The 20890-nt window shown below is 45.5% G+C and overlaps 3 protein-coding genes and 1 long non-coding RNA gene across 4 annotated transcripts; 3 read left to right on the top strand and 1 right to left on the bottom strand.

Annotated features, from left to right (window-relative positions):
- The first annotated feature begins 464 nt into the window (after positions 1-464).
- On the top strand, positions 465-2216 carry LOC101759719 (expansin-B3). Its single transcript, XM_004983633.2, has 4 exons — positions 465-766; positions 889-998; positions 1124-1308; positions 1602-2216. Exons 1-4 carry the CDS (start codon positions 586-588, stop codon positions 1921-1923), a joined length of 798 nt encoding a protein of 265 aa, XP_004983690.1. The 5' UTR covers positions 465-585; the 3' UTR covers positions 1924-2216.
- A 1153-nt stretch (positions 2217-3369) lies between these two features.
- Positions 3370-4883, top strand: LOC101759311. The gene is made up of 5 exons (XM_022823440.1): positions 3370-3525; positions 4086-4165; positions 4293-4358; positions 4481-4528; positions 4666-4883. Exons 1-5 carry the CDS (start codon positions 3453-3455, stop codon positions 4789-4791), a joined length of 393 nt encoding a protein of 130 aa, XP_022679175.1. The 5' UTR covers positions 3370-3452; the 3' UTR covers positions 4792-4883.
- A 7386-nt stretch (positions 4884-12269) lies between these two features.
- Positions 12270-13091, bottom strand: LOC111255864. The gene is made up of 2 exons (XR_002676005.1): positions 12853-13091; positions 12270-12772 (listed from the first exon to the last, which is right to left on the bottom strand). It is a non-coding gene; the product is annotated as an uncharacterized LOC111255864 (long non-coding RNA).
- A 5992-nt stretch (positions 13092-19083) lies between these two features.
- LOC101758914 (expansin-B3) lies at positions 19084-20769 on the top strand. Its single transcript, XM_004983631.2, has 4 exons — positions 19084-19309; positions 19403-19512; positions 19665-19849; positions 20133-20769. The coding sequence occupies exons 1-4, from the start codon at positions 19129-19131 to the stop codon at positions 20452-20454; spliced, it is 798 nt and encodes a 265-aa protein (XP_004983688.1). The 5' UTR covers positions 19084-19128; the 3' UTR covers positions 20455-20769.
- Positions 20770-20890: the final 121 nt, after the last annotated feature.

A 20890-nucleotide genomic window follows, 5' to 3' on the forward strand; every position in this document is an offset into this window, starting at 1 on the left:
ATTTCGTACAGGAAACTGAAACGGATTAGGTGCCTCTTCCAACACATAATCAGCGATTTGGTACACAGATCGTTACTAATGATTGCATCCTTACCTGTACCAATAATGATGTCGTCCGTTTATTAACATCCCTGTAACCGGCTGTGCGCGAATCGGCCCGTTCGGCCGTTCCTAACGCATCATCGAAGAGGACTAGCTGTGCATTTCCGACGACGAGCATAAAAAATGCAGTGCACAGGTACAAGGCACTGTCGACAATACACATCACCGGATAACTGCCAAGAGGCCGTTGCTTTTTTAATGGTGCACGCATGACTACCCGAAGTCTCCGTTCCTCGCATGATTTGCTCCGGAGCCATGTGACCCCTACCAAAGAACGTCGGGTGCAACAGCCCTTGATGGCGATCGCGGCGCACTGCGTTCCATCGATCGAGTCTTTTCCTCCCCTATAAATACCCCAGCAAGGTGCTCTTCCCCAACCATCCAAAACACCGAATCTTAGTGTCTGCTCGGTACTAGCAGTAGCTATACCTTCAGTAGATCTTAAGCTTGGAGTAGAATTTGTGTTTGCTGCACTGAGCTAAGATGGCCTCCTCTTCCAAGGCTGCAGCATTTGCTGCACTGCTCTTCTCCCTCCTTGTCACGTATGGCTCGTGCACTCGGCCGGTGAACTTTAACGAGTCGGACTTCACCGCCGACCCCAACTGGGAGGCCGCCAGGGCCACCTGGTATGGGGCACCCACCGGCGCCGGTCCTGACGACGACGGTACGTAATTCTCGGTCATGGCTACGTATGGGTATTGGCGTATTGCTGAATGCCGCATTTTTGGACGATTAATAAACTAACTCTGCATGCATGCCCTTGGCGACCCATCTTTTTTTGTGCAGGTGGCGCCTGCGGGTTCAAGAACGTGAACCTGCCACCGTTCTCGGCGATGACGTCCTGCGGCAACGAGCCACTGTTCAAGGACGGCAAGGGCTGCGGCTCCTGCTACCAGGTACGTAGACTTTTCCGTCTCTGCCGTGTCGTGGAAAACAGGAAAAGGATACCGATCCGAAAGCTTATTTGAGGTACATGCAGTTGTTGTTTTCACTAACTCCATTTGTTGCTCCTCTTCTTCAGATACGATGCACCAACCACGCTGCGTGCTCCGGCAACCCGGAGACGGTGATAATCACCGACATGAACTACTACCCCGTCGCCAAGTACCACTTCGACCTCAGCGGCACGGCCTTCGGCGCCATGGCCAAGCCAGGCCGCAACGATGAGCTCCGCCATGCCGGCATCATCGACATCCAATTCAAGAGGTGGGTACCATGCATTGCTGCTCGTTGCACAGAGCCGCAGAACAGAATCATTAGCTCGACCGTCTAGCTTACCTGTTCTGTGGAGCCCTTGTACTTTTGCTCAACCGATTTTGACGACACGACAGCCAGTTTTAAATGGGGGGCTGGGGCCCACGTAGATTCGCAGAAATATTTAGTACCAGTACTTCCAATTCACTCCGAATTTGGAGTCTGCATGCACTGTGGATCGACAAAGGTTGCTTAATTTGAAGCCTAATCCATGTCCAAACGCACCACATGGCTTGTTCCTGCAGGGTGCCCTGCAACTACCCCGGCCAGAAGGTGACGTTCCACGTCGAGGAGGGCTCGAACGCCGTCTACTTGGCGGTGCTCGTCGAGTTCGAAGACGGCGACGGCGATGTGGTGCAGGTGGACCTCATGGAAGCCAACTCCGGGTCATGGACTCCGATGCGCGAGTCCTGGGGATCCATCTGGAGGCTGGACTCCAACCACCGGCTGCAGGCGCCCTTCTCAGTGCGCATCACCAACGAGTCCGGCAGGATGCTGGTGGCCAACCAGGTCATCCCGGCCAACTGGGTGCCCAACACCTATTACCGCTCCATCATCCAGTACTAGCTCATGCATGATCTGGTTCTGCCAACAATAATGCGGTCACTGATAGATTTTCGATTCATTTGGTACTATTTCGTTGTTCCATTGGATTGAGGTGCCTTAATTAGTTAGTAGGTGAGGTATCAGGAGTCCGGCTATGCTGGCATCAGTAGGAGTTGTTTGTGTCTGTAAGAGATTGACGTGTGGGAAATAGAGGAGGCAAGTTTGCATGTGCTTTCCCGGCCCACTGTCTATGAATGTAATGGTGTGATCAAGGTTTTAAATTATAAACACTGTTTTGTGCACCATTAAGTAAAGGCACCTGCTAAGCTTCGGTTGTATGGAAACGCGAGACCTCACTGGCGACGGACATTTCAGCACAATGTGATGGTCTTGTTCGTGTGTGCACGAATGGGGTTCTGTTCGTGCTTGGGGTTCCCTTCCTGCTCCCGCTGGACTCAGAGGATATGCACGAAAAAACAGAGGTTGAAGATAAGGCTGTTCGAAAAGCTAGGGTCGTGAGCTGCTCGTGTTTGGTTCATCTTAGGCTTGTTTTGAGATCGGTCCTAATTCTAAACAAGCTAAGCTCGAGCTTGATCTCGAGATCGAAAAGCTCCATTAAGCTTGTGTATTACTATCAGTTATGACTCTGAAATATGCATACATGTATCTAATTTTCTTTCCCAATTGCATTTTCCAAATTGCCAAAGTCTACAAACAAGACAATGGCTCAAGTCTAATTACTATATGATTAACTAAGTTTGTAACTGATAAAATCTCAAGGATCGTGAACTATTGGTGTTTGACTCCCTTAAAGCTCGACTCCAGATTGGCTTGAAATGAGCCAAGCTTGAGCCTAGCTATAGGCTCGAACGGTTCTGAGGCTCGGATCAAGCTCGGCTCGACGCTCTTAGGGCACGTACAACGGGCGTCTAGGAGCCGTCTGCGAGCCGGTATTTTTGCAAAAACGACCTTCTCTCAGCCAGGCGACGGGCGCGCCGTCGCCTCGCGAGACGACGACCGCGTCCCGTGCTCCAAGGCGGGAACAGACGCCGCAGCACCGTTGTACAGAGGGGAGACAGCGCGCTTGGATCCCGCGCGGACAGCAGCTGATTTGGGCGCGCGCGGGACTTTTGCGCGCCAAATCCAGCTCCATCCCCGGCGTGCTCTGCAAGGGGGTCGAAGAGGCGAGCGGCGATGAGCTCGCCGGTGGCCCCGTCGACGCGGAGCATGAGAACGGCGTCGCCCCCAGCCTCGGCCGCCGCGACTGCGCCGCCGATTCCTGCCAGGCCACGCCGCCCCCAGCCTTGGCCTGCGGGGCTACGCCCCCCTCGCGCCATGGCCGCGCCGTCGTGGCCGGTGGGGCTGCGGCCCCCTCTCGTGCGCCATGGCCGCGCTGGGGCTGGGGGCTGCTGGCTGCTGGCTGGGCGCGAGGCGCCGCCGCCGCACGTTCCCCCCTTCACTGTCCCTAGCCAGGCTGCGAAGCTTTCCTTCTTCTCTGTTGCTACTGCCTCCGTTTGATTGAGATTCAGTCTGGATGTGGCTGCAGGTTCATGGGGAGATGGAGGTGCACCGGCGTGGTGGTTCTCATCATACTCTTGCTCTCGGTTGCTTCTCACGGAAGAGGTAGTTCCATGTGATTCTCCCGTGGTCAGTTTACAGTTCCCAGTGAATGGATTCAGCGTGTCAATGCATTCGCAAACATCTGAAATGGTGTAACTTTGTGTAGAGACAAGGGACACCTACCAGCTATGTCCTTATGGTTAGGACTGTCTGATTTTCATAGAATTTGGCTTCAGGGTTATAGTGTGGGTGATATTGGGACTCCAATATCCCAATAGGCATTAGTTATCACACAATAACCATGATATGTTTGGGCATTGACAGTTTTATTGTATGGAATTACTGATTCGATGATTTATGCTTGAGCTTAAAGCTGCAATAATTTAACAAGGCCAAGGAAGCTGCCTTTTCTTTCAGTTGGAAGAAAGGGGCTATTGTAGTCACTTTTGGAAGGCTAAGGCGAATTGAAATTGAGAAGCTGAAATCAGTTTCCCCTTAAGCACATTGTCTATTTATTATGGTTATCTTCTCATGCTAATAGTGTCTGTAGCCAATACTTGTTTTAATGTTCCATTATTGAACACCAGAATGAGCCTACAATTTTGTTTTGTCTTTTATCACAGAGCTACCTATCAAGAAGAGTGATCAGATTTTTGTCTACCATCACACTCTTGCAAAGACTATTGTGGAATATGCTTCAGTGGTAACTTAAAACTTTTCCCATTTTTTTTATCACGACCTTTGTTTTGAACTGAATATCAACAGTGTCCTACCGTTTGCTGCTTTTATGTCAAACTAAACTTAAGCCGATGGCGATGTATTATCTCTAGGTGTATATGTCAGACTTAACTGCTCTTTATACATGGACATGCTCGAGATGCAATGACTTGACTCAAGTAAGAAACTGCCCAATATTGAATCATTTGCCCCTTTCAAAGTTGCTCTCTGAAATGGCCATTGGCCAGGATATATTAGTTTCTAGTTTGATATGGTTTCCAACTTCTGATTTCTGAAATAGGGCTTTGAGATGAGATCTCTAATTGTTGGCGTGGGGAACTGCTTGCAGGTTCCTTTCTCACCACAGTTTGAATTCAGTTATCATGAATATTTGTGACATCGTATGGCTCGTTGCTATCATACCCAGCAATCTTTTCATGATATCCTTCCCTTTACCTACCATTCTTTGGCTGAATAATGTGACAGGCGTTTGTTGGTGTAGCTCATAATCTAAATTCAATTGTCGTTGCAATCAGAGGAACTCAAGAGAACAGGTGTTCGAACAAGTTGTTCAATGAAGCTTGGAAATGTATGCATCTAAACTGTTTGTAATCTGAACCTACATGAGTAATCATACAACAGCGAAGCTTTCCTTGTTTAGTCATATTATGTTTTATTTGATTTATGAAAATTTTGTTCTATTACATTAATATAAATATATTTGAATATTATTTATATTTATGTTTTCAAAAAATGTAACCATGATCTTATTTAAGCTTGATCTTTCTTTTTTTCAACAAGCAACACAATAGTATACACAAATCTTATTTACGATTGGTCGTGGCTACATGCGGGCATTAAAAACTTAACAGACAACCAAACAGACAACTTAAAAGATAAATCATTGTACAAGCTGTCGGTTTCACTGTCTATATGTGACTTACAGATGGCAGCCGTCTAAACTGTTGAACGTGCCCTTAAAAGCTCATGCTTGAAGCGATAAGCTCGAGGTTGGCTCATTTACAACCCTTGTTGAAGTCTATCTCATATCATTTGGATTGAGATCCGTTGGTGGCAAAGCATCACTAAAGGCAATTTTCAAGCATGTCCTTTTGCTAATCAGTATGACACTTTACTTTTCATTTTCTTGTGTTGATTATCTGGCTGGACTTCATATTTTTTTCAGTTATTCAGTCATATACCCCACCTCCAATTACAAATAATTAATGTTTGGACACCAGAATGATCTAATATAAAAAACACAGATTTAACTAGTACTTTTGGATTACTCATATCATACCCCAAAATTAACACATAAAATGCAATATATAACTAGAATTTGAAACGGTTGACTACCCACAAGTAGATAGGGGTACAAATAATATGGATATTTTCCGACTATTCTGATCGACCAAGGAGGGTCGGATACTGGTTCGGATATAAATTTAGATAGTCTTGTTGGATGTCGGCTACAAATACAGGAAGGGTGATATCTGTAGATATTGGATACCAAATCCTGACGTGTAGGCTCAACTAAAGGCCCAAGAGGGTAAGTGAACAATAGTTTCTTGTTTTTTCTTTGTAAAGTATTTTTAACTTAAAAATAGTTTCTTGTTTTCTCTTTGTAAAGTGTTTTTAACTTAAAAAGGAATTATATTCAAATTCTAACTTCACTAATATATTTAAGTAAATTAAAATAAATCTAAAAAATAATACGTCAATATAACAACTTTGTTCTTATAAAAGTTGTTAATCTGAGGAAAAAATCAGTGTTTGAGAAACATGTAAGTACATGTTTTTATTTTGGTAGAAATTGTAAAGTTTTAAATTATAGTGAGTTTGTTGAAAAGCTCAACTTAATTGAAATGCAAAGTGCTACAATAGTTGTAGAATGTTGTGTACTCGAGCATCCATAAGAAACAAGCTACTTATCTACCCCATGTATCTATGCAACAACGGTAAATTACTATTTTGCTTCTTTAAGCACAATTTAGTTGGAATTTGGACTTGTGGAATGCTCAAATGATTAGAGCACTTGTGGTATATATGATTGCTTTTACTCAATGCCTGAGAAAATATTCGTGATCGACTCATTCCGTATTAGATACACATTTATTCGTAACCAAGTCAATCCACATTCGTATCCATCTCTGAACAACATATGTGTGCGACTTTGACTTCGAAGAAAAACATGGATATGAATATAGGGTCAGTCATATCCGTTCATATACGATCTGATCGCAGAACATCATTTATTTTGTGACTTTGAAGAAAAATATGAATATGAATATAAATATGGGGTCAGTCATATCCGTTCATATACGATCTGATCGTAGAACATCATTTATTTTGTGACCGGATGGACGACTATCATTGATATCTATTTGAAAGGTAAGAGTCGTCTTCATTCTACGGAAATCAATTTGTTCCCTGTGAAATTCTTGTGTTCTGAATAGTCCCACGCAGAATTGCTTTGTGTGTCCTGCGAAAGTCTTCTTTCCCAAATAGTCCCTAAACCTCACCTTTCCCCCCCTTTTGCGTTTTCTGGATCTTCCAATATTCAGTCTAGGCGCCAAGAATGCACCAGTGCAGTGGCGGACCTAGAGGTTTTGTACAGCATGGGCAGAGGCTGCAGCCTGGGGACGTGCTTTGGCCCTTGTCCTTGCTGTGTGCCTTTGCCCAGTTGCCGATGCATCACGCTGAAGGTATTTTTTGCTAGCTTAATTGTTCATTCAGTGGACTACTGCTCAATGAGCCCGGGCAGATGGTCAGGGTGGCCGGGCCTTGGGTCCGCCCCTGCACCAGAGGAAATCGGATCCTGACTTTGTAACCAACAGCAATTCTGCCTTCGGAAGATTTCTGAGTTCCGGGTCAGAAGATTTGGATGTTCCGAGGGGGCAGCATTTCAGTGCAGACGTTCTGAATTAGCGTAGACCACCTTTCCGACTGTAAAGGCGAAAAAACACTTGGAGCGACAGTTCGGAGGGATGCGAGTGCATAGCAAAGGTTTCTTTCCTGATGAGGCCTTTTGCTTATGGTACTCCATTCCAACGAGATACGGCAATCCTGCAAAGGAACAGCATCATTGTCCATGCACCGGCCAAAGCATGCAGTACAACGAACAAGGTATGAGTACTTAACGACCAGTGCGTTGGTCGAACGCAAAGGATGCTGATTGTATAACCATATATCATAGAATCATTCGTCGCTTTTCACTACTGTGAGAGCCGGCCAAGTCAACCTTTTAGAGTGAGCTAATAAACCGAATTCATGCCGTAATTACTGGCGTCAAACTCTCGCTTCAGTCACTTGCAATGACCGCACTAAATCAAGGAGAGCTACAGGGTACATGACGGCATGAGCTTCATATATAGGCATTTTGTGGGTGTTTTACAGGATTTTGCTGTCTAAATTGTGGCATCCGCAACCAGGTTTCCTGAAAAAAGGGTCAAATGATGCTTCTCAAAGCATCACTGCGCTTGGTGGACAACAAGAACAGTGTGCTCTGTTGGTCCAGCAGTTCAGCTGTCGACAGCATTTCTTTTTCCGTTGCATAAAGACCCGAGAGCCAAGGTGACCGACGCATTTTATTTTCGCCCGTCCAAACAGTATCCCCGGAAAGAGACGAAGTAACTGATGCACGACGAATCCAGGCGCATGTGCGCGCGCGAGGGATCGGATGCCGACGGCCGCGCTGCATGCTTGCATGTGAGGTGCGGGCCGCCGGCGGCGGCGGCCGGGCCCGTGCTGTCCATCGAACCAGCGGCCGGCAAGCGGAACGCAGCGATCAGCCGATTGATCACCACCCACCCGGGACATCAGTAAAAATCTCAGATGGCAATAGAATTAATGATGAGAGAGAGGAAAATTCCTAGACGCCATTTCTCAACTGAGAAATCAAGTCGGCTCGGCAACCAACGTGCGAAGACACGACCGATATCGCGGCCTGCCTCCAAACTCCCAACTTTAACACTATACAAAAAGAAGATTTCCCATCACATCAAACTTGCGGTACATGTAAGGAGTACTAGATGTAGACAAAATTAAAAATTAATTGTACAGTTTTGTTGTACTTTGCGAGACGAATCTTTTGAGCCTAATTAATCAATATTTGGACAATAATTCACAAATACAAACGAAACGCTACAGTTGCGCATTTATGACAAAATGCCAATTTTGCTACTCCCAAATTGGGAACTAAACAAGGCCCGCGTTGGGCGCTTCGGTGTTCTCCCCACACCATCTATTATCTTGACACAATAATATTAAAAGAAGCTACTTGGCTTCAAGAGGTCTAAAAATTACCACATTAATTGAAAAAAGAGAAAAATATACACCGTTAGATCTTATGAAGATCCAACGGCCTAGATCAGCCAAAAAGTCAATATCCAATACAACTATAATAATTAATTTCGGAATTAAAATATGAAGAATAAGTAGTTTGATTCCTATATATGTCTTAACTTAAAGTATGTGTTGAATACAAACAATAAATAATAAAGAAAAATATTCAGAATAAAAAGGAATTAACACAGACCAAGGGATTATTCCTTTATATATAAGAAAATACATCTTTCCATGTACCATACACGATGTCAAGAACTATTTCCTTTATTTATACGACTGGAAAGGAGAGAAAATTAATCGATCCTATTTGTTGCCGTCAGAGCAAGCTATAGAACGAAGCATGGAGTAGAAAATAACATAAGCATCCATGATGAAAACAGAGCTGTAATATCGTGTTCACACATTCAACCCCCTAGATACAGCATCATGTGCGACCATAGTGCCGGCAGCGTTGTCAAGCCATGCATGCGTGTTTTGAGCCTTGGCGTTCATAGCCGCATATAGCAGCTATTTGCGATGCTAATGAGTTGGATTTAGCCTGCACATCGGTTAAGTCTTTCCATGTGGTCGTCGATAGATCGATGCTTGGCTCTTTCTATAACAAGTGAAAATTTGTTTCATTGGAACCATGAGTCAAATTACTTTGGTTACATGAAAGATTTAGTGATTTTTTTGTTGGTCAAGCATTACATAAGGAGCAACGTCATTTGTGCATCAATGGACATCCAATCGGTGCAGCCATTGCTTACTGGGGCTGACATCCAATCGGTACAGCCATTACGGACGATTATGAATCTATGGCAAGAATTCTTATCTACGCAATATGCCATGATAGAGCAAGCAACTGATCGACTTCGATCTATGGTTTGATTTTTGATGATCTAATGGAGCGTTTGATTTTTGATGATCTAATGGACAAGATTTCAACTAGAAAAAGTCCAGCTATATATTTGATTTCTTTTCATCTCATCCATATCTCTTGCGCTCCATTGCTAGAAGTTTTATTAGGAAAAAACGATTAAAGACGAGAAGCCCTAGAAATAATAGCACAAAATAGTTCTAGCTTCCTATTTCCAATGAGTCCGTGGTTTGCATTGGAAGCACAAAATTTTCCTCTCGAATTCCCCATTGTTTCAGCTGCTACAGAGCTTTGAGTGTGTTATCATCATAACCTCACAGGTTTGGCTTATGCAACTCACACGAGTAGACGGACTCCTGGTCTGCGAGGAGTTCACGAAGTTCATCCAGAAGTAGACTGTAGACTCCCTTTACTCCACCAGCCTGAAGCTTGACAATACTGTCTGTCACGCCCGTGCTGGCGATGGCGACCAAGCGGATGACTGAGGGCGTCCTCGGCATGGGCAAGGTGGTCAGCAAGCCATCACTTTGAGCGTTGTACTGGTGCAAAATTTCATCGATGGCATCGAGTGACTTGAAAGCCGAATTAACTGCGAAGTGCTAATATATGCATGCCACCACAAATAAACAGCAACCTCAAAATGGAGCATTGTGCTTTGATGGAAGATGGTGCGAGCTTTGGAACTAGAAGTTAAAAGAACGGATCAAGCAAGATGAAGAACCTTAGTAGTCGCTTGACATGGTCGAATGTTACTCTGACCAACAGCCCGTCCAACCATATTGTGGCTCGATCGGTGGCTTGGTCAGAAGCGTTGTGCAGCTTGCCTGGGTGGCCGGTCATGGCAGTCGTGGCCAGCGTTTGTGTTTGTGGCTACAACAAGCAGGATTATACGAAGGCAAAGCAATACGAATAGAGTCTAAAAGAGATTTCAAGACAAGCAAATGTGCCTTAAGCCGCTTGCCATAATTTTGTTTGGATTTTGCTTCAAAATAGCAATTGGCCATGGCAAGCAGTGCCACAGCAGATTTGGCAAAGATTCAATCTCAAATTTTGCTATTGTATTTTACAACAGATTCCTCGCTTCATAAATAACACAATTGTTCCAACAAATAAATTATTCTCCTGTTTACGATTTTTACTAATTGCTTTTACCAGGACATCCCTGTGAGATCCTTGCTTCCAATATTTACAGATCCAAAGGAAAATAAAAACAGATTGGCAATACACACAATGAGATTATACGGAAACTTTATGCAAATATAAAATGGTGCATTTACCATCCTGGCTTGAAGGCATGCAAGATAATTTCATTCATGTCTATAGGATGCCACAAAATATGGATGGGCCAATCTCTAGCTGGGTGGGAAGCATGATGCCGCTAACAAAGTAACGACAGACTAAACCTCGGCAACAAGATGGGCCATGTAAATTGCACCAAATACCCTGTCAGAGAAGATGATGATGTTGAAAGTGTCATCAGAGAAGAGGAAAAGTAGACAAGATTGAAAACTCAAACCAGACCTATTAGACTCTCCATGGGAGCTCCAAAAAAACTTACAGTACTAAAGATGCAGGGCAGCTTAGTTACCGAAGAAGGAAGAAGAATCCAAGGAGAAAAATAGAGAAAATGATGGATAAATCTTTGGGCCTAGGTTTTTTTTACCGTAATCAGCAAGGAAGCCCCTATGTATTTTTTATAGTTTTTTTATTTCAGACTCGTTTAATTCGTTCCCACAGGGAGTCGAACCCGGACCTGCTGGGTGCTACTCAAGTGCTTTAACCACTACGCTACATGCCCTTTCGCATCTTTGGGCCTAGGTTAATGGACCAAAATAACAATATTGGAGAGAATAAAAAAAGTTATTTGACTACTCATTTAAAATTTACTAAACGTATCACTACTAAATTATATTACATAATCTTTCCTAAAATAATATAGTACAGTTACAACTAGAATCTGACCGAATCTCGCTGGGTTAGGGAAAGAAGAGGGGGAGGAGGAAGCCGAATGGAGAGGGAAAAGAAAGGTACCAGCTCACTGGTGGTTAATTATCACAAAAATTTAATGGACATTTTGGTAAAAGATCATATTATAATATGAAATAAGTTGGTATGGATAGCTTATAGGATTATCAGGAACTTAGATTATATAATCAAGATTATAATTTGGAGTATTTTTTACCACTTGAGATTATATAAGCTCGATTATACAATCTAGGGTATAAAAAAAGACATAATTCATAACATACAACCATTTGCGGCGGAGCAGGGGTCGGAGCACTGCACGAGCCACGATTGGGAGATACACTTGAAGTGGCAAAGCAAGTGATAGGGTACACACATTAGGACATTGGCGATGAGGATGCCGGAGAGGTTGGGCGCGAAGAATCTTTGTGTGTATCTTCTTCATTTGCGGTAAGGGCGGTGGCGTGGGAACTGATCTACAAGTGTGGAGGGATTTGACGGAGTCACAGATAAGATGATAGGTTTGGTGAAATGGAAGTGTAGATGAAATCATAGAATTTAACAAGGTCAACCCCTCAACACCACATCACCTACACAAAAAGTGAAGACGCAACGCTGTTGTTGCTGGAAGGGTAGATTGATCAACTTGAAAATGAATTCATTCACCAATACAAAATCAAAGACATAAGTAAATATATGTGTGTATGTGCGCGTCTAATTGACTACATCTATATTGTTATTCGTAAAAAAAAATACTATGAGCTAGTCCACTTAGATTTAACAACTGAAAGGGCTAGGTGTATTCGCCAGCTCCTCCGAAAAACGGACTATACATAAAAACTACTAATTCGGCCATAGCTCCGAACAAATTTTTATGATATTTCTTTCACCGTGAATATATATTTTACGCCACAAAATATGATGATAAAAGAAGTTGATAAATTGTCTAATTACAATGAGAATTAAAAAGTAAAAATAAGATCAAATAAATTCACTTCTAAGTATAAAAAAAACTAACTACCCGCCCTATTTGTGCGGGGGCAGACGACCCCACTGCTGGAGACTGCCGCACTGAGCCAGGGAGCTTGACGCTGCCGCCCGCGCTAGAGAGCTTGGTGCTCGCAGTCGTCGGAGGCCGCCGCCCGCGCTGGAGATCTCGGCGCCCGGACTCGCCGGAGGCCGCGACTCGCGCACGGCTGCTCTGGCTCACCGCCGCGAAACGCTCACGTGCGTCCTGCCCACGTCCGCCCCGGCCGGCCCCGACGGCACAAAGCTCCTCACCCGTTGCCTTGATGCTGGCCGTTCGTGCCCGCAGCGTAGCGCCGCCCGTCCGCTCGCCCGTGTCCTACCACCGCCTGCGGGGACGTCGGAGCTGGCCGGCCACCGAATTAATCTTCTTGCGGCTAGGAACGTGTCCTCAATCTAAGGAATAACAACAGAATCAGCGAGTTCCACCTCAATCTTGCGCTCCTCTGTTTCTTTGGGGTGAAGTGTGATGGTACCTGGACTCACTGGACCATGGAGCCTGCCGCTAGCCCCGCAGCGGCCGCCTGCGCTCCAACAGGCTGCAGCCCGCCATTGACTAAATTGGGGAAGGTAGGAAGGAAGTGGTTTAATTTGAGCAGAGAAGATCGATGGAGAGGGGGCTGCAGGATGGCTGGTGGTTGGGAGCTGCAGCTTCGTGTTTTGCATGTTGAAAATGAGAGTAGAGAGGGGAAGGAGAGGAGGAAGGGATAGAGAGAGAAAGGATAAGCAGAGAATCTAAAGAAATCATGGTTGGAGGGGTGGTTTTTAAGGTATTCTTAATGGAAGTTTCATGGATAATAAATGAGCGGCTACGTAGATAATTTTGATGACATGACACACTATTTATAAGGTGAAAGAAAAAAATAATTTTATGAGGATGAAACTATATGTACACTATTTCTAAGATCTTTATGTCATGTAGTTTTGGAAACACCAAAAGATGAAACTATACATTGTGTGAGCTATTTCATCTATGAACTAAATACATTCCTGCTTATGTGACATTCTTGAAAATATAAATTTATGAAACTTTACATTAAGAATGAGTTAAGAAAGATGTCTCGCTTAGTGGCAACGTACATAGACTTTACCTATAAAAACTAAAAAAACTATGGCTCCGCACCAGATTTCCGGAACCCGCGCCGTCGCCGCGCCTAGCGTTGTTGCCGCGCGCGCAGGTTTCAGCGCTCACTGCGTGCCCCGGCCCCCCGGCCCCGGGTCTCGTCGGCTCTGTGGCGTCTCGGTTGCGGGCGGACGGGCGACTTCTGGAGCCGGTGGCCTTGTGGGTATGTTCTCGGTTGTGCACGCACGGCGGCATGGGCTCCCTGTTTGTCAGCTGCGTGACGTATTATAAGCAGATAAAAACTATCCACTTCCGCTATGATGTGAGATTGTATTATTTGTACAGGGACCCTGTGCATTCAGCACGACAGTTTTGTATTTGTAGAGATGATCGATCAGATGAATTACCGGTCAAAACTCCACCCGTTCAATCTGAAACAGCCCAAATTGCTGCCTTTTCTTCTGAGGTTGATTCCGTGGACTCTGCTTTCTTGCGCTCGCCGGTGTACCGTGTACGAAATGTTTTAACAGCTTAAACGTGAAACGGGTTGTGCGCAAGTGTTAGGCCGACAGCACGTACCACCACTAGCTCAATGATCTTCAGAAAACGCGCGCACCACGCACGCGAGGCATATGTCATGCGTGAAGGAAAAGGAATCAACGCAACGCCACCCAAGTTCGATCCTGCACGCAGGCCGCAGCCACATGCTAGTTTGGACTTTGGAAGTGGCGGAGATCATGCCAGCCAGTACAACGGTATGGAGCAGACGGACTAGCTGCACGGTCGTCGCACAGTGTACGTGTGCCGCATCTGAAGGAGCACTCAACGATCCCGCAGGTACAAGGAAAGTCGTATACCAGCAACGCTTTTGCGCCTTGCTAAAATTAGGTTAAAATCCCATGGCCCAAATTATCCCCAAATCATACCCTCAGTCGCTAACAAACTTGCAAGTTTAGAAAACACCTGCAAGCTACAATAGTCTTCAACATTAAATACTCACATATGCAAATCACTTCCTTACGGTCTAGATAGCACTTGCAATTTTTATGTTTTTTCAAATACCCTCGTATGCCTGTTGACCAAGCGATATACTTGTTGCATAGCCTATGGGTGAATTGTCTTGTCGCTAATAAGCTTGCCAAATAGTTTTATGAGAGTTTGGCTAATGAGAGGCCAAATGACGGTTACACGCCGGTCAAAAGTCTCCACGGTGCTAGTGAGGAAATCACAAGTTTCAAACATATTCAATTTAACTGCAAAAACTATTTTAGCCTTGGCAAATCGCAAACACCACCGAATGTCACAAAAAAAATTATAGTTTCAAAAAAATGTCACCAAAAACCACGCTAGATTTGAGCCAAGGTTGAAAAGACAACAGTTTTAATAGTTTAGGGTTAAAAGGTAAATAGTTTTATAGTTGAGGGTTGAAAAACTATACTCTAGGGATAGTTGAAGCTTGTACTCCCTCCATACTGGTATTAGGAGTCGTTCTGGCGTTTGGATGGAAACGAGTAAAAGAAGTCGTTCTGGCGTGGTTAGGCAAAATTTGACGCTGCTGCCCCTCCGCTTGGGCTCCAGCGCCGCTATTAACGCGCCGTTCGCCTCCCACGACTCGCTGCCGCGTTAATCACTATTAATAGCGCCGCATGCCGCTCGCGTCGTCCACTCGCCTGCTTGCCTCTTGCCTCGTCTACTCGCTGCTCGCGCTCGCTGCCAGACGCGCGTACGCTCGCCGCTCGCCCAAGTCATGGAGTCCAAGCCGGCGTCCGAGGAGATCGTCGTGCCGGAGGAGATCGCGCCGGCGTCCGAGGAGATCGTCACACTGGAGTCCGAGGAGATCGCCGCGCCGGAGTCGGAGGAGATCGTCGCGCCGGAGTCCGAGGAGATCATTGCGCCGGAGTTGGAGGAGATCGTGCCTGAGTCGGAGGTAGATACCATCCCCTCGCCGGAGTTGCAGGAGCTCGCGCCAGACTCGGCGATGGTGCCGGATTCTTTGCCGCCGGACGCTTTTATTTGCCGCCGCTGTCAAGTCGTTCATGAAAACCGCGAAGCATGGGATCGTGTGCACAGTGGGCGCTATCCATGCTCTCGCTGTGGTCTCAAGCACGCAGACTACATGATCTTCGCCGTTATTCATGGCTTCTACGAATTCGAGTGTGAGTTTTTCATTCCAGATGTCGACAATATCGTGTTCGATGGCGATCAAATCGTGCTGCCTCCAGACGTGCTCAAGACGGTCAAAGAGGAGGCTAAGGAGAGGCGCGAGCGTAAGCTCGATGCCAAGAAGGCTATGGAGGACGCCAAAGCAGCGGTAAGATCATTAACATTGAATTCTAATTAACTGATAATTAACAAGATTTGTCTCCATTACTAAAACTAACAACCATCAATCTACTTGTTTCATGCAGCAAGAGTAGCCTCGGCTTCATCCAGTAAAGATGGATCACAAGGGATACAAGATGGCAGCCGACCTTGTCTTTCCAATGTTCCTATTTTCATGTGAGGTATCTTGAAGTTGTTGCAACCTTTCTTCTTCATAGCTTCCACGAAAACACCTTGTAGTGTTAGAAACATTCGGTTTGCAAGGCGTGGTGAGTACTCCATGAATGCCTACATAACAAGTGTGAACAATTGTTGTGGAAGTTTAATTCGGTTTGCAAATTGTTGTGGAAGAAAACATCGAAACATGTGTGAACAATTGTTGAGCAAATTACCTCTTGCACGGCTGGAAGTAGAGCCTCCATTGTTTTTGCATTCTTCTCATATTGAATTGCTTGTATAGCTTGAAAAAAACCCAAGTCGAGAATGTTGAAATCTGGAGAGTTTGGTGGCTGACATATTAGGCGAATATCAAATCCTCCTAGCTTAGCGGCCTCACAAAATTGTGGGTCATCCAATTTCAAGTGAGAAGGTGCATTGTCCTGTTGAATGAATATTGGTCTACCCACATCTTCTCTTGGCCACTTAGCTCTAATGGCAAGCAACACTTTGTTGATCATAAAACCTCTAATCACTTCTCTAGTGATCGAAGTTATGGGCTTCATAACCAAGTCTCCACGGACACGGCCTGTCCTCTCATTACCTCTTTGAGCCGCTTCATACTGAACAAGTGGAAAACAACCGATCCTACCATCAAAAATACAATTCCCATCCCTAAACCTTGGCCGAGCGCAAACACACAAGAACATGAGCCTAGGGATGTAGTTCTTATTCTTACAAGTCCGATGGGGTTCATCTTCTTCGGGTAGCAAATAATATCTTTCAGATTTTTGATGTAGGTAGAACCATTTCTCATCAATGAACACAAAGTCATACAACTCCTTAAACCTTGGATCATCAAGCAACTCCCTATTAACCATGTCAACACACCATTGTAACCTAGACTTCTTGTTAGCTTGAGTGAGATATGGTTTGATGCTACTAGAGTGGCGCCTAATCAATCCTAGTTTCAAACACCTTTGAACCCTCCATTTGCTCATGTTTAGTTTGGCGCACACATCCTCTATAGTCATTCTTTCCTTTAGAGGAATGTTTCGCAATGCTTCCAAATCAAAAGGTATTGCTTTACGTCCAACTCTACCCTTCTTTAGACTACAAACCACAACCGGAACACTGCTTCTAAGTTGTGTTTTACCTCAGTTCCAAACACGCTGAGCTGTCCGTATATGAATGTCAAATTGAGCAGCAACAAATGCAGTGTCTTCCTTGTGTAGTGTACCATCGTTGCTTCTAGCTAACAAAGCTTGGTAAACTCATTTTCGGAGAGCTTCAGTCATTTCCTTCCTTCGGTGGGGTAATCCTCCATGAACTGCTTCCACGTTGGGGTTCTGGACAGCATGTTCTATTACAAGAAAAAAGAATCACGTTCGTAGCTCTAATTATAGGGAAAAACCTTATTCACGGCATGTTTATACTACTTATTCATGGCATGTTCTAATTATAGGGAAAAAACAAACACTTTCATGCATGATCTAGTAGAAGAATGTGATTGTGACAAAAAAAATTACCAGCAAGATTTTGTACAAAGTCCAAATCAACTGCACCGAACTCATCTACTGGTAAGTTTAAATCCAGTACTGTAAAAAAAACAATAATGAGAACCGAAATAATATGAACAAGCAATGAACGGATAGATCGAAGCGATGCATTTACCGTCGTCTTGTTGCTCTTGGAGATCAAACACGCCGCCGTCGGCATCATTAGCGCCGTCGTATTCTGGCTCATCGAAATCAAGCACGTCGTTGGGGTTGGGGCCGTCATCTTCTTATACCGGAAAGTTGAGATCACCTCACGTTAATGCTGTGAATATAAAAAAAGGAAAGAAAAAATGAGTAAGAATGAGCACGTTACCATTGTTGTTGTGGTCCTCCAGTATAGGCTCGTTGAGATTGAAGGGATGATTGCCGTCGTCATCTTCCTCCATACGAACGTTCAAATCGAAGCCATGGAGGACATGAGCCATCACGCCGTACAGATTGCTGTGGAAGGAGCAGGTAGAAAGCTAGAGAAGAAGCTAAGCCATGGCTAGATGAACAAGCAAGTGAAGAACAGTCAAGGCAAGGCAGTAGTACTGCACGCACTCGAGTCTTAATACCGCAGGCACTCCAACCGTCGGACCTGCTGAGCTGTGAGCGCCAAACGAACGAAATTAACGCGCCGAACCGAAAAAACGAGTGAACGAAAAAAAAAGCGCCCAGACGATAGCCAGCGCATAGCGCCATGCAAAATCCACGTCCAAAAAAATAGTGTGTCACTAGGGGTTCGAACACTTGACCACCAACCTCGGGAACAGGGGTGCTCACCACTTGGTCTATGAAGAATTGTTGTATAAGGGACACCCGCAGCGCTATTTAATAAGGGCAAAGAAGGAAAACTTCCCTTAACTAGTTACTCTTGGTAAGCGCAATCATGTCTTAAACGACTTCTAATACCAGTATGGAGGGAGTATTTTTTGTAAAATAAACTGAAGAATTGACACATGCCCTACCAATCTTAGGGCAGTATCTGGCTTTCTGCATTCACTTCGCAAGGTATCTCAACGAACAAGGATTTCGTCCTAAGTGGCTAAGTATATATATAATCATTGTTGCTCAACATATCATTGTAGCTTTACTATATCTCATCGATAAGGGCATATAGTATCACTTTGCTTACAGGAAACTGAAACGGATTAGGTACCTATCTTCCAACGCAGCTTCCAACGATTAACTGATTCAGTACACAGAATCGTGACAAATTAATGATGTCCGTGTATTGGTCGTAAACCTGCCGTTAGTTTCTTCTATTTCCGTTCGTTTACGCGCATCATCGTAGAGAACTGTGCATCACTAAAGAGAAGAGTATATATTAATAAACTTTCACAAGAATCCGTATACAGGTACTATGTCCTTTTCATACTACAAAACCTGCGAATATGCGATAACCGCCAAGGAACCGTTACTTTGTAAAATAGTGCACGCATGACCTGAAGGCTCCATCCCTGATCCCTCCCATGATTTGCTCCATAGCCATGTGACCCCTACCAAAGGGCGTCGGGTGCAACGGCCGTTGATGGCGATCGCGGCGCACTGCGTTCGTTTCGATTCTTTTTCCCGCCTATAAATACCCCGGCAATGTGCTTCTCCCGACCATCGAAACACAGAGCTTCCTGTCTGCCCAGTACTAGCAACTAACGAGCTAGGCATCGACGATGATCGCCTCGTTCAAGGTGGTTGCACTTGGTGCACTGGTCTTCTCCCTCCTTGTCTCGTACGGCTCGTGCGCTAGGCCGGTGAGCTTTAACGCCTCTGCCTTCACCGCCGACCCCAACTGGGAGGCTGCCAGGGCCACCTGGTACGGCGCGCCCACCGGCGCCGGCCCCGACGACGACGGTACGTCTATGAACGCCGGTGCATGGCGTCGCCAGATCGTATATGCTGCGTGTAATGGTGTTGGACGAGATCTGTAAGCTTTCGTGCATGCAGGTGGCGCCTGCGGGTTCAAGAACGTGAACCTGCCGCCGTTCTCGGCCATGACGTCGTGCGGCAACGAGCCGCTGTTCAAGGACGGCAAGGGTTGCGGCTCCTGCTATCAGGTAGTGCGTTACTTGGTCAGAGATCCTATTTCCAGGACGACACGTGTCGTTTGCCCTCGTGGAAACGGAAATGGAGATGGACCGAGAGAAAAACTAGATTATTAGGCACAGTTTTGCCTAACCATGCATCCTTGTTGCTGACCTTTTTTCAGATACGATGCGTCAACAACCCTGCGTGCTCCGGCAACCCGGAGACGGTGATAATCACCGACATGAACTACTACCCGGTCGCCAAGTACCACTTCGACCTGAGCGGCACGGCGTTCGGCGCCATGGCCAAGCCCGGCCGCAACGACGAGCTCCGTCACGCCGGCATCATCGACATCCAGTTCCAGAGGTCGGTAAACATTTGCACCGCTCGTTGCAACACAGAACCACTGACCGACCAAATAATCTGAAGGCCCTACACACACGAACAGAATCATATCTTGACCGTCTAGCTACTTTTGTTGTGGAGCCTTTGTACTTTTGCTCAATCAACATTTAACGACAACGACCGGTTTAAGTAGATTCGCACAAATATTAGTAGCGTACTTCCACTTTACAATTTGGCGTTTTTTGCATGCCTGGCGACAAATCCTTAACCCAAATTAAACATACCACATGGCATGTTCATGTAGGGTGCCCTGCAACTACCCGGGCCAGAAGGTGACGTTCCACGTCGAGGAGGGCTCCAACCCCGTCTACCTCGCGGTGCTCGTCGAGTTCGAAGACGGCGACGGCGACGTGGTGCAGGTGGACCTCATGGAGGCCAACTCCGGCTCGTGGACTCCGATGCGCGAGTCCTGGGGTTCCATCTGGAGGCTGGACTCCAACCACCGGCTGCAGGCGCCCTTCTCGCTGCGCATCACCAACGAGTCCGGCAAGACGCTGGTGGCAAACCAGGTCATCCCGGCAAACTGGGTGCCCAACACCTACTACCGCTCCATCGTCCAGTACTAGCAACCAATGGTCTCTGCTGCTGGACACGGCAGTGGACACGATAATTCGGCATCATTGGCTCGATTAGCTTGGTACTGCATCGTTTCCATGGGATTGAGGTGCCTTATTAGTTACTACTGATTAATTAGCCGGTGAATATGCCGGGTGTCCTTGTATGCTTTAGGTGGTGTTGTGTACGTGTCTTCGGAGATTTGACGACTGGGAAATGGAGGAGGCAAAGTTTGCATGTGCTTTCCCGCCCATCATTGTCGATACGCTTGTACCAGTGTGATCAAGATTATAAATTATTAACAGTATTTTGTGTGCTACATAGTATAAGTATGCTTCTATCTTTTTCTTATTATAGCTTTTTTCAGCATATAAGGTTGTGATTCTCCAAGGTCCTATTTAAATTTTAAACTTGAGAATTATTTTCTAGGAAATCAAAATATTTTTT

This window comes from Setaria italica, chromosome IX (genome assembly GCF_000263155.2).
Source record: "Setaria italica strain Yugu1 chromosome IX, Setaria_italica_v2.0, whole genome shotgun sequence".
NCBI lineage: Eukaryota > Viridiplantae > Streptophyta > Magnoliopsida > Poales > Poaceae > Setaria > Setaria italica.

Bases quoted from the DNA above. Each gene is read 5' to 3' on its own strand.
- LOC101759719 (XM_004983633.2), top strand. From the start codon at position 586: ATGGCCTCCTCTTCCAAGGCTGCAGCATTTGCTGCACTGCTCTTCTCC. The intron at 999-1,123 runs GTACGTAGACTT...CCTCTTCTTCAG, and splicing joins GCTGCGGCTCCTGCTACCAG to ATACGATGCACCAACCACGC. The intron at 1,309-1,601 runs GTGGGTACCATG...TTGTTCCTGCAG, and splicing joins ATCGACATCCAATTCAAGAG to GGTGCCCTGCAACTACCCCG.
- LOC101759311 (XM_022823440.1), top strand. From the start codon at position 3,453: ATGGGGAGATGGAGGTGCACCGGCGTGGTGGTTCTCATCATACTCTTG. The intron at 3,526-4,085 runs GTAGTTCCATGT...CTTTTATCACAG, and splicing joins GGTTGCTTCTCACGGAAGAG to AGCTACCTATCAAGAAGAGT. The intron at 4,529-4,665 runs GTTCCTTTCTCA...ATAATGTGACAG, and splicing joins GCGTGGGGAACTGCTTGCAG to GCGTTTGTTGGTGTAGCTCA.
- LOC101758914 (XM_004983631.2), top strand. From the start codon at position 19,129: ATGATCGCCTCGTTCAAGGTGGTTGCACTTGGTGCACTGGTCTTCTCC. The intron at 19,310-19,402 runs GTACGTCTATGA...TCGTGCATGCAG, and splicing joins CGCCGGCCCCGACGACGACG to GTGGCGCCTGCGGGTTCAAG. The intron at 19,850-20,132 runs GTCGGTAAACAT...ATGTTCATGTAG, and splicing joins ATCGACATCCAGTTCCAGAG to GGTGCCCTGCAACTACCCGG.